A 12,686-nucleotide genomic window follows, 5' to 3' on the forward strand; every position below is an offset into this window, starting at 1 on the left:
CACGATGCCGAAGCGAAAAGAGCGGGAGAGCGACGCGGTGGAAGCGGAGCTGCCGCTCGCCAAGTACCTAGCCTCGACCGAGAAGCGCGTGCGTGACCGTGCGATCCGGTCTCTTTCTGCGTTCCTCCTGCGCAGCGCCAAGGAGGAGGGGCTGTCGATGTCCTCTGTGGAGCTCGGCAAGCTCTGGAAAGGCATCTTTTACTGTTTCTGGATGTCGGACAAGCCGCTGGTGCAGCAGGCGCTCGCCCAGGAGCTCAGCACCCTCGTGCTGCGTGTCGCTGGCTACGGCGAGGAGACCGGCGAGGAGACCGGCGAGGAGACCGGCGAGGAGAAGAAGGAGAGCGAGCCCGACGCGGCCTCGGCGCAGGCTCGCGCGCTCACCGCCCTCGACTTTTACCACGGTTTCTGGACCACGACCGAGTCCGAGTGGCTCGGCGTGGACAAGTTCCGTGTGAATAAATACTACATGCTCATGCGGCGGTTCCTCCATGCGGGCCTCGAGCTCCTGAGGCGGCACAGCTGGGACGCGGCGCTCGTCGAGCGCTTTGTGACGGTGATGCGGGGCACCGACGGCCCGCTTGCCTCGAACAACGTCAAGGTGCCGGACAGTATCACGTACCACGTGTGCGACACTTTCCTCGACGAGCTCGAGAGCGTCGTGGCCGAGGACGCGGCGGACGTCACGATCCCGATCCTCTCCCTCCTGACCCCGTTCCTGGAGCTCGCGGCGACCAGCACGTCGAAGCGCGTGCACGAGCGCGTGATGACTACCGTGATCCTCCCATTCCTGGACGCGTGCGCCACGCAGATCAAGTCGAAAAAGACCCTCGACACCTATCCTGCGCTCCTCGCCCGTGTGCATGCCGACGACGACGACGGCGAATTTGACGATCTCGACGACAAGGCGCAGTCGCTTGCTGCGGTGCGCCGCACTATCCTCAAGGCAGCCTTTTCCATTGCCAGCGGCTCCGATACCTACGCCCCGAGCCGCCGCAAGCTCTACGCGCTGTGGCAGGCCGAGGCCGCGTAATTTAGTCAGCAATAGAATGCATGGTCCCTGTGCGCCATCATGGAGGCAGAAGACGCTGCGCTCGGGCGGCAGCTGGGCCCTGCCTTTTCGACGTCGCTCATGGCCGGAGCGGCGTCGGGTATGTCGGTCGACCTGCTCTTTTATCCGATCGACACGATCAAGACGCGTCTGCAGAGCGCGCAGGGCTTTTGGAAGGCCGGCGGCTTTGCGGGCGTGTACCGCGGCATGGGCAGCGTCGCGGTCGGTAGCGCGCCGGGGGGTGCGTAGTATGACTGACGCAGCCTCTATCTTTTTCGTGACGTACGAATCGCTGAAATCGTACCTCTCACGCACGCTCTACCCCGGCCAGGCGCACGACGCCAAGGCCAACTCGCCGTTGGTACACATGGCTTCGGCGTCGGTCGCAGAAGTCGCCGCGTGCCTCGTACGTGTGCCGACCGAGGTGGTCAAGTCGCGGCAGCAGACCGCCACGTACGGCCGCAGCTCGTCCTTGGCCGCCTTTCGCCAGGTAGTCGGGGGGGAGGGCATCGCTGGCTTGTACCGCGGCTTTGGCGGCACGATTCTGCGCGAGATTCCGTTTACGTGCATCCAGTTCCCTCTTTACGAGTTCATCAAGCAGTCCATGGCCGGTCCCAAAAAAGAGCCGAGCTGGTGGCAGGCCGCCGGCGCAGGCAGCATCGCGGGCAGCTTTGCGGCCGCAGTCACGACGCCGCTCGATGTGATCAAAACGCGCATTATGCTAGCCAAGGTATGTATGGTATCTCATTCAGTCGCATGCGGGGGGCCAGCCGGTCGATACGCGGATCCTCGCCACGCTCCGCTCCATCGTCCAGCAGGGCGGCACCGGCGCACTCTTTGCTGGCGTCGTGCCCCGGACGCTGTGGATCGGCCTCGGCGGTGCCGTGTTCCTCGGCACGTTTGACGTCGTCGCCAAGATCATCCAGCCTGGCGCGTTCCACGATAGGCACTAGGCATGCACCGGCCTCGCAGCAAGGACGTCGGTGTGCTTCTGTAGCGCATGTACGACGTGCAGAATTACATCGTCCCGGCCCCACTGGGCGCCGAACGACATGCCGATCGGCAGGCGTGCTCCGTCGGTATCCTCGAGCATCTGCGCGGCCGGCGCACTCAGCACTGGCGCCCCGACGAGGTTCGCCCACGTCGTCAGCACATCCTGGGCGTACTCCGCCGCAGGATTGTCCGACAGGCGCGGCGCACCACGCAGGCTCGTCGGATGCACCATGATATCTACGCCGTTCTCGTTCTGAGTACGGGTCATGCGCAGATCCAGCCCGGACCACTGCGCGGCGAGCTGCTGCACAAGCGCGAAGCGCGCGGCAATGGCCGACATGTAGAAACTGTCCCAGGCCTCGGTCGTGACCGCATAGGTGCCGAGCAGAATACGCTTCTGGACCTCGTCGCCAAACCCTTCGGCGCGCGCCGCGGCGATCGTCTCGTGGAACGTGCCCTGGTCCGGAACCGAGAGACCTGCGTCAGGAAAGCAACGTACCGTATCGCATCCCGTCAAAGCGGCCGAGGTTGCTGCTTGCCTCGGCCAGCGCCAGCACGTAGTACGCACTGATACTCTGCTCCATCGCAGGGATGCGCAGAGGCACAATCGTCGCGCCGAGCGACTGCAGTGCCTCGAGCACGTCGTCGGCAATGTAGGCGACACGCTCGTCGAGTTCGGCAGGATACATCTCGGCAGGCACGCCGACACGCAGGCCGTGCAGCGGCTTCCCGGGCACGCCGATTTCGCTGATACGCGCATCGGTAAGCTCGGCAATCTGCATGCGCATCGTATTGTCGACGCACGTCGCGTCGCGCGCGTCATCGCCGGCAATCACATCGAGGACCGCGGCAACGTCTTTGACGTCGCGCGCGAAAATTCCGACCGTGTCGAGCGAGTCGGCATAGGAAACGACACCCCAACGGCTAATCAGCCCGTACGACGGCTTGAAACCGTATACGCCGCAGAACGAGCCGGGGAGACGCACCGAGCCACCCGTGTCGGTGCCGAGGGCGACGCGGCACAGCTCGCCGGCGACCGCCGCAGCCGCGCCGCCCGACGAGCCACCCGGCGCACGGGGCTCGTGCTTGGTAAAGTCGGGATTCCTCACATCCTCGTAGATCGCCGGGTTCGCAACCGGGCCGTACACGGAATGCACATTCAGGCCGCTGGGTGAGTCGATCCACGTACCCCATTGCAAACTCGTCGCAGTTGTTCCGGGATGTGATCAGCGCACCACTCGCCTCGAGGCGATCGACCACCGCCGCATTGTATGGCGCGCGGTACTCTTGGAGCATGCGGCTTGAGCACGTCGTTGCGACGTCCTTCATCGAGATATTTTCCTTGATGCTCACCTCCCACCCTGCGAGCGGCCCTTTTTTCTCGGCACTCGGCTTGAAGCGCCGTGTGAGTGCATTGTAGGGATCGTGCGGGCCGCGCTGGAACGTCGACACACTGCGCAGGCCGCGCACGCACCGTGCGAACCTCGCCTGCATGGTCGACAGAGCCACGTGGCTTCCTCCACGATTGTGGCAACGATGCCGGCGGTGGACCTGCGCTTGTTTGAGCCGCTTGGCGCGGTGCACTGCATCCTCAGCGACGATGCCAAAGGCGCTGATATTCTGAACGGTGTTGCCGAGGCCCTGAGCCTCGCGAGTGACGACGCCGAGCTCTTGCGCCTCACCACGCGCGGCGGACGCCAGGTCGGCCACGACGAGGCGCTTCCCAGCACCGTGCTCGAGGTGCGCGTGCGCTGCCTCGGCGGCAAAGGCGGTTTCGGTAACCAGCTGCGTGCGCAGGGCGGGCGCATGAGTGCGCGCAGCAACGGCAACACGGACTCGTGCCGCGATTTAAACGGCCGCCGCCTCAGCACCATCAAAGAGGCGAAGCGCCTCGCTGAGTATATGGCCAAGGAGCCCGAGCGCCAGAAAGCGCTCGACGATGCGCAGACACGCAAGTACGCCAAGCTCGAAAAGATGCTGGGCCGCAAGCCCAAGTCGACGGAAGACTTTGAGGAGGCCGCGCAGAAGCTCCACGACGCCGGCGACGCTCTCGAGGGGCAGCCCGAGGCGGGCCCCTCGACCGAGGCTGCGCCCACGAAGCGCAAGGAGCGTATCGAGGACCACGAGTACGTCGAGCAGAGCCGCGAGATTGTCGACAATGTGCGCAGCGCCGTTGCCATGGCCATGAAGAAGCGCAAGGTGAAAAAGACGCCGGCGAAGCCTGTAGCGGCCAAGACGGCCTAGGCCTAGTGTATTGTAGCTGTATATCTACATCGATGGTTTGCGCCCGGCCGGCCGCGGCATCGGCCGTTGGACGCTGGACGGCTCGCGCGAGAGGTGCAGGCGCTGCTGGTGCATCGGCTGCGCCTCGTCCTCGTCCGAGTCTGGCCCGTCGAGCATCACGCGCGGGCCGCCGACAGGAATACGCGACGAGCGGCGCAGGCCAAAGAGCGTCTGCTGCACGTATCCGTCGCTGGTATTGCGGCGTTTGGCCGGCGGCGACGTGCTCTTTCGGCGCTCGCGCTTCGGCGAGGGGCCGAGCCAACCGCCCGACGTGCGCCGCGTTTTGCGTGCATCGCTCGTGTCGCTGGGGTACATGGCCACGCCAAACTTGCGGCTGTCGCGCTGCACGCGCATCGCATCGTCGTACGCCGCCTTGGCTTCGCCGCCGAGGTCGTCCTGGATCAGCATGCAGACCAGCTCAGGGAGCAGCGCTTCGTCGAGGAACTGCGCGGCGTCGAGCGGCTGGATCTTTTCCAGCACAGCTTTGTTCTTCAGGTCCAAGGACGGCATCAACGGATCCTGGACAAAGGCCGCGTAGAGGATATCGGCAAAGAGCTCGCTGCCTTGCTCGCCATAGCTGTGTCAGTCGGGCCACCTACTATCCGCACTGCCGCTCGTCAAAGCACTCGATCTGATGCGCGCTCGCGCTCGCCTTGCGGCCCACATGCTCACGCGTCCGGCGCGCGGCCTGAAAAAAGGTGCTTTGCTCCGGCTCCATCAGCCGGTCCTGCAGCACGCGCATGTACCGCTTCTGTGGATCGGTGATGCGCCGCCGCAGCTCGCGAAAGTCGATCTCGAGCGGCCACCCCCGCCGCTCGCCCTCGGGTATAATATCGTGCTCGTCGCGATGCCGCTGGCACACGGCGATCGTGTCGGTGGGGCGCAGGGCCAGCCCCCCCTTTTTTTTGTGCACCCAATGTTGCACAAGTGCAGTAAGCTTGGCCGACATGGGCCGTGGCATGGGCTCGTCGCAGAACGGGCACAGCTCCCAGCTCGCCGGCGTCTCTTCCGGGGGCGGCGAGAGGAGAACAACACTCTCGCGGCGGGGCGTGCCAAACTCGGCGCGCAGCTCGGCAAGCGACGTGTCGGAAATGTTATCTACGCGCTTCTTGGGAATAAAGAGTTTCTTTCCCGCACTGGGCTTCCCAGCCCCGGGCGAGGGGCCGGGCGAGGGCGCCGCGTCGCCGCTAGCCATGAGCACGGACTTGAGAGAGACGCACCTCCACTCACCATGGCCTTTCGCATGAATGCGCGCCGCTTTGCGGCTGTTCTTGCGCGCCGCCCCGCACTGCGTGTGCCGCGTGTCGCTGTAGCGATGCCGCGTATGGCGGTGCCTGTGCAGAGTACGTCGCCGCCCTAACCCAGCCTACGCCACGGAACGCGACCCGTCGGTCTCGCTCAAGGACCCCGTCGAAGACGAGTCGCAGCGTCACCTGGAGCTCGGTACGCTGGCGCTCGAGATGGGTGACCTCGAAAAGGCGATTGCCGAGTACCAGAAGAGCATCGAAGTGCAGGAGAATGCATCGGCGTACTACAACATTGGCGTGTGCAAGTACCAAGAGCGTATGTTGATGCACTCACGCAGAGGACCTCGAAGGCGCGATCAGCGCATGGAAAGAGGCGCTGCGTCTGTCGCCCGACAGCCCTGACGCGCACACGAATCTCGCATCGGCCTATGTGATGTCGAAGCCGAGCCGCCCCGACCTTGCGATCGAGCACCTGCAGTACGTCACGCAACTGACCCAGAACCGCTGCATCGCAGACGCCCGACGATGCCGAGATCCAGTTCAACCTCGGCGCGGTGCTGGAAGCGTGTACGTTACCCCACTCACCCAGGCGAGCAGCTCGAGGGCGCTGTAGAGGCGTACAAGAAGGCGTCGCTCGGCGGTATCGAGGTACGTTGCCAGTCTCACCCAGCGTGCCGAACAAAACGTGCGCAACTGCACCGCGAAGCTCATGGCCGCGCGCCTCGAGGTGGAGCGTAAGAAGAAAGCGGGCGAGCTGCCGGAGGAGATTACCGAGCCTAAGTAGCTACATATCCAGCGTATAGGTATTCTTTTCAAACTGCGTTAGCCACGCCACTTACCTCGGCTTCGAGCATGCCCTGCAGGGTATCGACCATGTTGGCATTTACAAGGACATGGGTCTCGTCCAGATCCATCACAATGCACGGCGTATGCTCGTCAATGGCCAGAATCATTTGCTTCACTGCGACATCGCTGCGTCAGGCGCACCACTTACCAGCTGAACAGCGCTCCGGCATACGCGCGCATCGACGTCGGTGCAAAGTTTGCTGACTCAGCGGCGCACTGACCGGGTGGGGGTACAATTCGTGCTCCATGGCGGACGAGCGAGAAGTGTCCCCACGGGAGTGGGACCTCGGCGAGATCCTGGCCCCGGTGGCCAAGGGAACAACGAGGGTTCCGTTTGCTCTGGTCCTGCTAAACACGCCAATTCCTCGGGACCACTGGCGCGCATTCCTTCGGCTATGGCGGCACGCAAGCTTCCGCGTGTGCGCTGATGGTGGCGCGAACCGCCTGCTGGACTCGGTCGGGACAGGGGCGTGGTCGGGATCGTCGGATCTGCCGCTGCCCAACCAGATCTGCGGCGATCTGGACTCGCTGCGCGAAGATGTCCGCGATTTCTTCGCACAACGGGTAGGTGGTCGAGCTCACACAGGGCGTGCCAGTCGTGCACAAGCCGTCGCAGTATGCAACCGACCTCCAAAAGTCTGTCCAAACCGTGGAGGACGAAGAAGCGAAGCATGATGCACCCGCGTACCCACTCGTTATTTTTGGCGGCATGAGCGGGCGCTTGGACCAGACGATGCATACCCTGCACGTGTTGTGGCAGCTCGCACCGGGCGCCAAGGTCGAGACAATGATTATGGAGCCGGGTGAGGAGGGGAAGCCGCAGCCCCGTGGGTCGACCCTGCACAAGCGCGCGCGCACGATTGTCGTCTCGGATGAGAGCATAACGTGCATCATCCCGCCGGTACGTGCTACGACTGACGCAGGGCGAGACGTACATGTACGTTGACCGCAACGTGCTCGGCAAGACGTGCGGTGTGCTTCCGCTCGGTTCGGGCCCGAGTGGAGCTCATATCTATACAAAGGGGCTCGAGTGGAACCTAAGTACGTCCTTTTGCTCACGCAGACGGCGAAGCATCGTCGATCGCCGGCTTTTTCTCTACGAGCAACCAATTAGCCTCGACGACCGAGGGCGACAGCGCCAAGATCTGGATCAAGACAGATGCGCCGATCTACTGGACAGTCGAACTAAAGAAGGACCAGTACTGCTAATAACGTCGACACGCATAGCTACTGCATCGCGTCACGCACCCCAGGATGCGGCGGCTCGCCGATGCCGCCCAGAATGGCGAATTTATCTACATCGAGCACCATAGTCGCGGGGGACTCGGGCGTCCAGGGGCTCCCGGCGCACTGTACCTGGACTTGGGCGAGCCGCAGGCGGCAGGCGTGTACGGCGATCACCGCGCCGCGCAGCTGCGTGAAGCGCATCGGCGACGCGTTTTGGAATGCGTCTACTGCTGCACTGGTGAATCGCGCCGGGAGGTAGTGGGTCTGGTCACAGACCTGTGCCCAGACGTCGAGCTCCTGCTCGGGCGCGTGTTCAGGCCGGAACGTGAGGAACTAGGTGAGGCACGCGACGTACACGAACGATTTGCACGCGGCTCCCCGGCACGTACGGCGCGTCTTTTTCGGCGATCCACCTCGCTACGCTTTCTTTCCTCCTGTCACTGCATACCTCTGCCTCTTTAGCGCGTGCACGACCCTGCAACCATGGCCGCAAACTGCGGCTCATGCTGCTGACCCTGCACGAGAGAGTCTGTGCGAACGTGTGGAGGCTGCAGCGAATCAGGCGACGTGTGGGGCACCCCTGCCAATTAAATGCGCGGTAATTGCAGGTTGGTTGATAGCGCGGGCAGCCCTCACGAGCCCAACTTATCACGCTTCCACAATGAGCGAGAACCAGGCCAAGTTTGTTGAGTATATCCAGAAGAACCAGGAGCAGCTGGTCGACACCCTCGCGGAGGCCGTTGCCATCCCCAGTGTGTCGGGTGATGCCTCGTACCGCCCCGAGGTGGTCAAGATGGGCAAGTGGCTCCAGGAGCAGTTCAACGAGGTCGGCGCCGAGACCTCGATGCACGAGCTTGGCAAGCAGACGCTCGACGGCAAAGAGATTGACCTCCCTCCCGTGCTTGTCGGAAACTACGGCACGGACGCCAACAAGAAGACTGTGCTTGTGTACGGCCACTACGACGTGCAGCCCGCGCTGAAGTCGGACGGCTGGGACACGGAGCCCTTCAAGCTCGTGCACGACAAGGCCTCGGGCCGTCTCTACGGCCGTGGCTCCACCGACGACAAGGGCCCGATCCTCGGCTGGCTCTACGTGCTGAAGGCGCACAAAGCGCTCGGCCTTGAGCTCCCTGTGAACCTCAAGTTCTGCTTCGAGGGTATGGAGGAGAGCGGCTCGGTCGGTCTCGATGCGTTTGTCGAGAAGGAGGCTGGCAACCTGTTCAAGGGTGTGGACGCCGTATGCATTTCGGACAACTACTGGCTCGGCACCGAGAAGCCCTGTGTGACGCACGGTCTGCGTGGCATTGCCTACTTCAAGCTGGAGATCAAGGGCCCCGCGCGCGACCTGCACAGTGGTGTGTTTGGTGGTATGGTCCACGAGCCGATGACCGACCTGATCCAGATCATGTCGTCGCTCGTCACCCCCGAGGGCAAGATCCTGATCCCCGGCATCAGCGAGCAGGTGCGCGCTCTTACCGACGAGGAGCGCAAGGTCTACGACGTGATGGACTTTAGCATCTCGGACGTCGACAACGCGACTGGCAGCTCGACCACCATCTCGAACGCCAAGCCCGAGGTGCTTATGGCGCGCATGCGCAACCCCTCGCTCTCGCTCCACGGTATCGAGGGTGCATTTGCCGAGCCCGGCTCCAAGACCGTCATCCCCGCTAAGGTCGTCGGCAAGTTCTCGATCCGCCTTGTGCCCGACATGCAGCCGCAGAAGGTCGTCGAGGCCGTGGAGAAGTACGTCGACGAGCAGTTCAAGAAGCTCAAGTCGAAGAACACCATGAAGCTCATGCCCGACCACCCTGGCAAGCCGTGGCTCGCGGATCCCAACCACTGGAACTACGAGGCGGCGTTCAGCGCCACGGAGAAGATCTACGGTGTCCGCCCCGACCTGACCCGCGAGGGCGGCTCGATCCCGATCACGCTCACCTTTGCCGACGCCCTGCAGAAGAACGTTCTCCTGCTCCCCATGGGCCGCTCGGACGACGGTGCGCACTCGACGAACGAGAAGCTCGACCTGTCGAACTACATCAAGGGCACCGAGCTGCTCGGTACCTACCTCTACGAGGTCGCTGCGGCTGCCGCCTAAGCACGTGGTAGAATCGTGTCTTTGTGCAATCTACTATTGTAGCATGACACGCTGGCGTAGTAGATAGCACATATAAGGAAACCACTTGTCACGCCGCCCTTTTATCACTATAGCGTCCTACATGGCGCTGGGGAAAAAGAATCGACTTGACGACCCACGGCGCGGACACCGTCGCGCCGTGTCTGCACCCTGGCCCGACCAACTCGAGCAGGGCGATCAGGCACAGGGTGTCACCATTATCCTACGGCCCACGTCACCCGGTGTGCGTCCGAGTAGCTCTAAAAATGTGTTTTCGTTTACCCCGACAGAGGAGGGAACAACAAGCCCGGCACCACTTCAGACCGTCCCCGCCGTGATATTGGGTCCGCAGGGCACCATTACGGGATTTATCCAGATGCCTGCCACTGCATCACCGGGCCGCCGCGTCATTCAGAGCCGCGTACACGCGCTCACTGGTGCGCCGAGCACACCGGCCGTCCCACCGCCGGAGCTGCACTCGCGCGCCCTGCCGCCGGTGCCAACCTTGGATGTGGAGCAGCAAGTGACACCGCCGGTGCGGGGTAGGGTGGGCGCCCGCGACGAATGGCTCTATGGGGAGGACCGAAAGCATGGAAAAGTACATGACATGGAGGGAACGCGTCCCGCTATGGCCAAGGTAGAGAGCAGAGAGGGCGTGCTCGAGCCGCTGCCCCTGCAAGAGAGCGTGCAGCCGACGCCTTCCTCGAAATGCGACAAGAGCGAGTCGCGCACGCTCAAGCGGTGGCAAAGTGCATTCGGGTCCTATGCTCAAAAGCACAGCACGCTGGACAAGAAGGAGGTGGCCTCGCCGCCGCCGCTGCCCATTGTCCCACCGCCAGCGGAGGACTTGTGCATGGAGACCGTGCCTCGTCGCAAGACGTCACGCATCGGCCTCCTCAAAGAGTACATGCGCCCGGCCATGCGCCGGCACCGCTCCGAGTCCCACGGCATTGGGGGCATGAAGGAGAATGTCGAGCATGATGCGCCGCCCAAGCCGTGGATCGAAGTTCCGTCGCCCACGTACCTTCCGTTGCCAGACCGTCGCCACGCGCGTAGTCGGCCCCACTTTGTTCCCTACGATCGCGGCGCGCCGCTCGACGTTCCGCAGGACATTGACCTGCTGGAAGAGGTCGCGACACCCAGCGTGCCCCATACACTCGTCAAACGCCTCGCCTCGCCGTTGGCCCTCTCCTCGCAGGGCACCGAGACAGAGTGGAGTTCGCGTTGCTTTACGGAGCCCCAACACTCGCTGATCAGCTCTGCACATGCGTACTGGCCGCCGACGTCTTACTCGCCGACGGCGCCACGCGCTGCGCATGGGCCCCTGGAATTCCTGTAGCACGGACCCATGTGGAGGCCGTAGGTTCCCGGCAGACGAACATGGGTGCGCTCATTGATGCCGAGGCGCTCGTCGCGTACGACCTGACGCATGTACAATGTAGGTAGCGCGGCTCACACAGACACTGGAACCGACCCGTGGGGTCCGACGTGGTCGCTCATCACGCTCTCACCTGTGCTGGCGCTGACCGTGTACGTCGCTGTGATTCTGCAGCGCCGCGAGACGACCTACATCAACGTACTCATCGGCCAGATTATGTGCGAGGTGCTGAATGGCAAGCTCAAGCGCCGTATCCAGCAGAAGCGGCCGACGGATATACTCGGCACGGGCTTCGGCATGCCGTCGTCGCACTCTCAGTTCTGTGGCTTCTTTTGTGCGTTTTGGATCCTGCACTTGCTGTGCCACGGGCCCAAAAAAGGGACGTACGCGCGTACGCTCTGTATGCGTCAGGCGGACCGTGCGGTGATGATGGCACTGGTGCTCGCGCTGGGTGTGCTTACCTGCTACTCGCGGTACGTCGCACGTCTTACGCAGCCACTATCTTTTGTACCACACTGCGGAGCAGATCTTTGTTGGCTCGTCGCTGGGTGTCGCCATCGGCATTCTCTACTATATGGCAACCGAGCGCTGGCCGCGCACTCTTCCGGCCAGCTCGCAGCTCGGCCGCTTCCGTGCTTTCCTATATACGAACCCAGTGAGCCGCGCGCTGCGTCTGCGCGACAGCTGGTCGGTGTGGAGCGATGGGAGCGAGGAACACACGTACGACCGCTTCTTAGACAGCATCTCGGCGGCAGCGGACCCCACGGCGCGCGCCCCGGCGTTCCAGGGGTCGAACAATGCTCACCTCAAGATGATGCTCGCCGCTCTTCAAGAGGCCGACCACTGCGAAGCGGTCACGACCGCCTTCTCGGTCGGATGTGTAATCGCTGCGGCCAGCGCGAGCCTCGAACAGCCGACCGAGCCGCTGGCAGGCGTCGACGTGCTCGAGCCCCACGCGCTCTTTACTGGCTTTTCGCGCGAGCTTCCGGGCAATACGCACGCGGAAGAGTGTGCGCTCGAGAAGCTCGTGCGGTACTGCGGCCGCACGCCTGAAATGCGCAGCTCGCAGGCGGTGGCTCAGGCTGCAGGCAACGCGCCGCTCGAGCTCATCATGTACACGACCATGGAACCGTGCTCGGAGCGCCTGAGTGGCAATGCTCCGTGCGTCGACCGGATCCTGCGCTTCAACGACAAGCCGCCGGTGACGACAGCCGCATGGCTCGCCAAGGCCGCTCAGGCGGCGCTTCCGGGCCACGGCACTTCGTCGCTCGAGCACGCCGACCGTACGCTGCGTCCTTTGCGTATTCAGCTCGTCGTGCAAGGCGTGCGCGAGCCGGAGGACTTTGTCCAGTGCCAGGGTCAGCGCAAGCTCCGCGACGCCGACATCCACGTCACGTCGGCCGCGCCGAAGGGTGCGCCGGGTGCGCTGGGCCTCAGCGTGCCGAACCTTTCCTCAGTCTCGCTCCGTGTACGCAGCGGCAGTGCGACCGAGTGGCTCGAGGATGTGTGCCTGCGTATGGCCAAGAAGGGGCATGAATCATCATAGAATAC

At 63.5% G+C, this 12,686-nt stretch overlaps 10 protein-coding genes across 10 annotated transcripts; 7 read left to right on the top strand and 3 right to left on the bottom strand.

The window, feature by feature from the left end:
• Positions 1-4: 4 nt before the first annotated feature.
• On the top strand, positions 5-1,030 carry MJAP1_003876 (uncharacterized protein; the record flags this gene model as incomplete). Its single annotated transcript, XM_060267799.1, has 1 exon — positions 5-1,030. The coding sequence occupies one exon, from the start codon at positions 5-7 to the stop codon at positions 1,028-1,030; it is 1,026 nt and encodes a 341-aa protein (XP_060123782.1).
• Positions 1,031-1,069: 39 nt separating this feature from the next.
• PET8_2 (S-adenosylmethionine transporter) lies at positions 1,070-2,001 on the top strand (the record flags this gene model as incomplete). The annotated part of the gene is made up of 3 exons (XM_060267800.1): positions 1,070-1,289; positions 1,312-1,778; positions 1,801-2,001. 3 exons carry the CDS (start codon positions 1,070-1,072, stop codon positions 1,999-2,001), a joined length of 888 nt encoding a protein of 295 aa, XP_060123783.1.
• Positions 2,002-2,065: 64 nt separating this feature from the next.
• MJAP1_003878 (uncharacterized protein) lies at positions 2,066-3,535 on the bottom strand (the record flags this gene model as incomplete). Its single annotated transcript, XM_060267801.1, is given in 4 exon segments — positions 2,066-2,084; positions 2,101-2,518; positions 2,541-3,208; positions 3,231-3,535. 4 exon segments carry the CDS (start codon positions 3,533-3,535, stop codon positions 2,066-2,068), a joined length of 1,410 nt encoding a protein of 469 aa, XP_060123784.1.
• Positions 3,536-3,577: 42 nt separating this feature from the next.
• On the top strand, positions 3,578-4,285 carry MJAP1_003879 (uncharacterized protein; the record flags this gene model as incomplete). The annotated part of the gene is made up of 1 exon (XM_060267802.1): positions 3,578-4,285. One exon carries the CDS (start codon positions 3,578-3,580, stop codon positions 4,283-4,285), a length of 708 nt encoding a protein of 235 aa, XP_060123785.1.
• A 24-nt stretch (positions 4,286-4,309) lies between these two features.
• On the bottom strand, positions 4,310-5,519 carry MJAP1_003880 (uncharacterized protein; the record flags this gene model as incomplete). Its single annotated transcript, XM_060267803.1, has 2 exons — positions 4,310-4,901; positions 4,933-5,519. The coding sequence occupies 2 exons, from the start codon at positions 5,517-5,519 to the stop codon at positions 4,310-4,312; spliced, it is 1,179 nt and encodes a 392-aa protein (XP_060123786.1).
• Positions 5,520-5,555: 36 nt separating this feature from the next.
• On the top strand, positions 5,556-6,355 carry MJAP1_003881 (uncharacterized protein; the record flags this gene model as incomplete). The annotated part of the gene is made up of 6 exons (XM_060267804.1): positions 5,556-5,667; positions 5,690-5,887; positions 5,910-6,048; positions 6,071-6,138; positions 6,161-6,219; positions 6,242-6,355. The coding sequence occupies 6 exons, from the start codon at positions 5,556-5,558 to the stop codon at positions 6,353-6,355; spliced, it is 690 nt and encodes a 229-aa protein (XP_060123787.1).
• A 28-nt stretch (positions 6,356-6,383) lies between these two features.
• On the bottom strand, positions 6,384-6,597 carry MJAP1_003882 (uncharacterized protein; the record flags this gene model as incomplete). The annotated part of the gene is made up of 2 exons (XM_060267805.1): positions 6,384-6,543; positions 6,566-6,597. The coding sequence occupies 2 exons, from the start codon at positions 6,595-6,597 to the stop codon at positions 6,384-6,386; spliced, it is 192 nt and encodes a 63-aa protein (XP_060123788.1).
• Positions 6,598-6,663: 66 nt separating this feature from the next.
• On the top strand, positions 6,664-7,626 carry MJAP1_003883 (ribonuclease Z; the record flags this gene model as incomplete). Its single annotated transcript, XM_060267806.1, has 4 exons — positions 6,664-6,981; positions 7,004-7,318; positions 7,341-7,458; positions 7,481-7,626. The coding sequence occupies 4 exons, from the start codon at positions 6,664-6,666 to the stop codon at positions 7,624-7,626; spliced, it is 897 nt and encodes a 298-aa protein (XP_060123789.1).
• A 679-nt stretch (positions 7,627-8,305) lies between these two features.
• MJAP1_003884 (uncharacterized protein) lies at positions 8,306-9,739 on the top strand (the record flags this gene model as incomplete). Its single annotated transcript, XM_060267807.1, has 1 exon — positions 8,306-9,739. One exon carries the CDS (start codon positions 8,306-8,308, stop codon positions 9,737-9,739), a length of 1,434 nt encoding a protein of 477 aa, XP_060123790.1.
• Positions 9,740-10,385: 646 nt separating this feature from the next.
• MJAP1_003885 (uncharacterized protein) lies at positions 10,386-12,681 on the top strand (the record flags this gene model as incomplete). The annotated part of the gene is made up of 3 exons (XM_060267808.1): positions 10,386-10,974; positions 11,218-11,608; positions 11,631-12,681. The coding sequence occupies 3 exons, from the start codon at positions 10,386-10,388 to the stop codon at positions 12,679-12,681; spliced, it is 2,031 nt and encodes a 676-aa protein (XP_060123791.1).
• Positions 12,682-12,686: the final 5 nt, after the last annotated feature.

The sequence above is a fragment of the Malassezia japonica genome, chromosome 8, assembly GCF_029542785.1.
Source record: "Malassezia japonica chromosome 8, complete sequence".
Classification (NCBI taxonomy): domain Eukaryota; kingdom Fungi; phylum Basidiomycota; class Malasseziomycetes; order Malasseziales; family Malasseziaceae; genus Malassezia; species Malassezia japonica.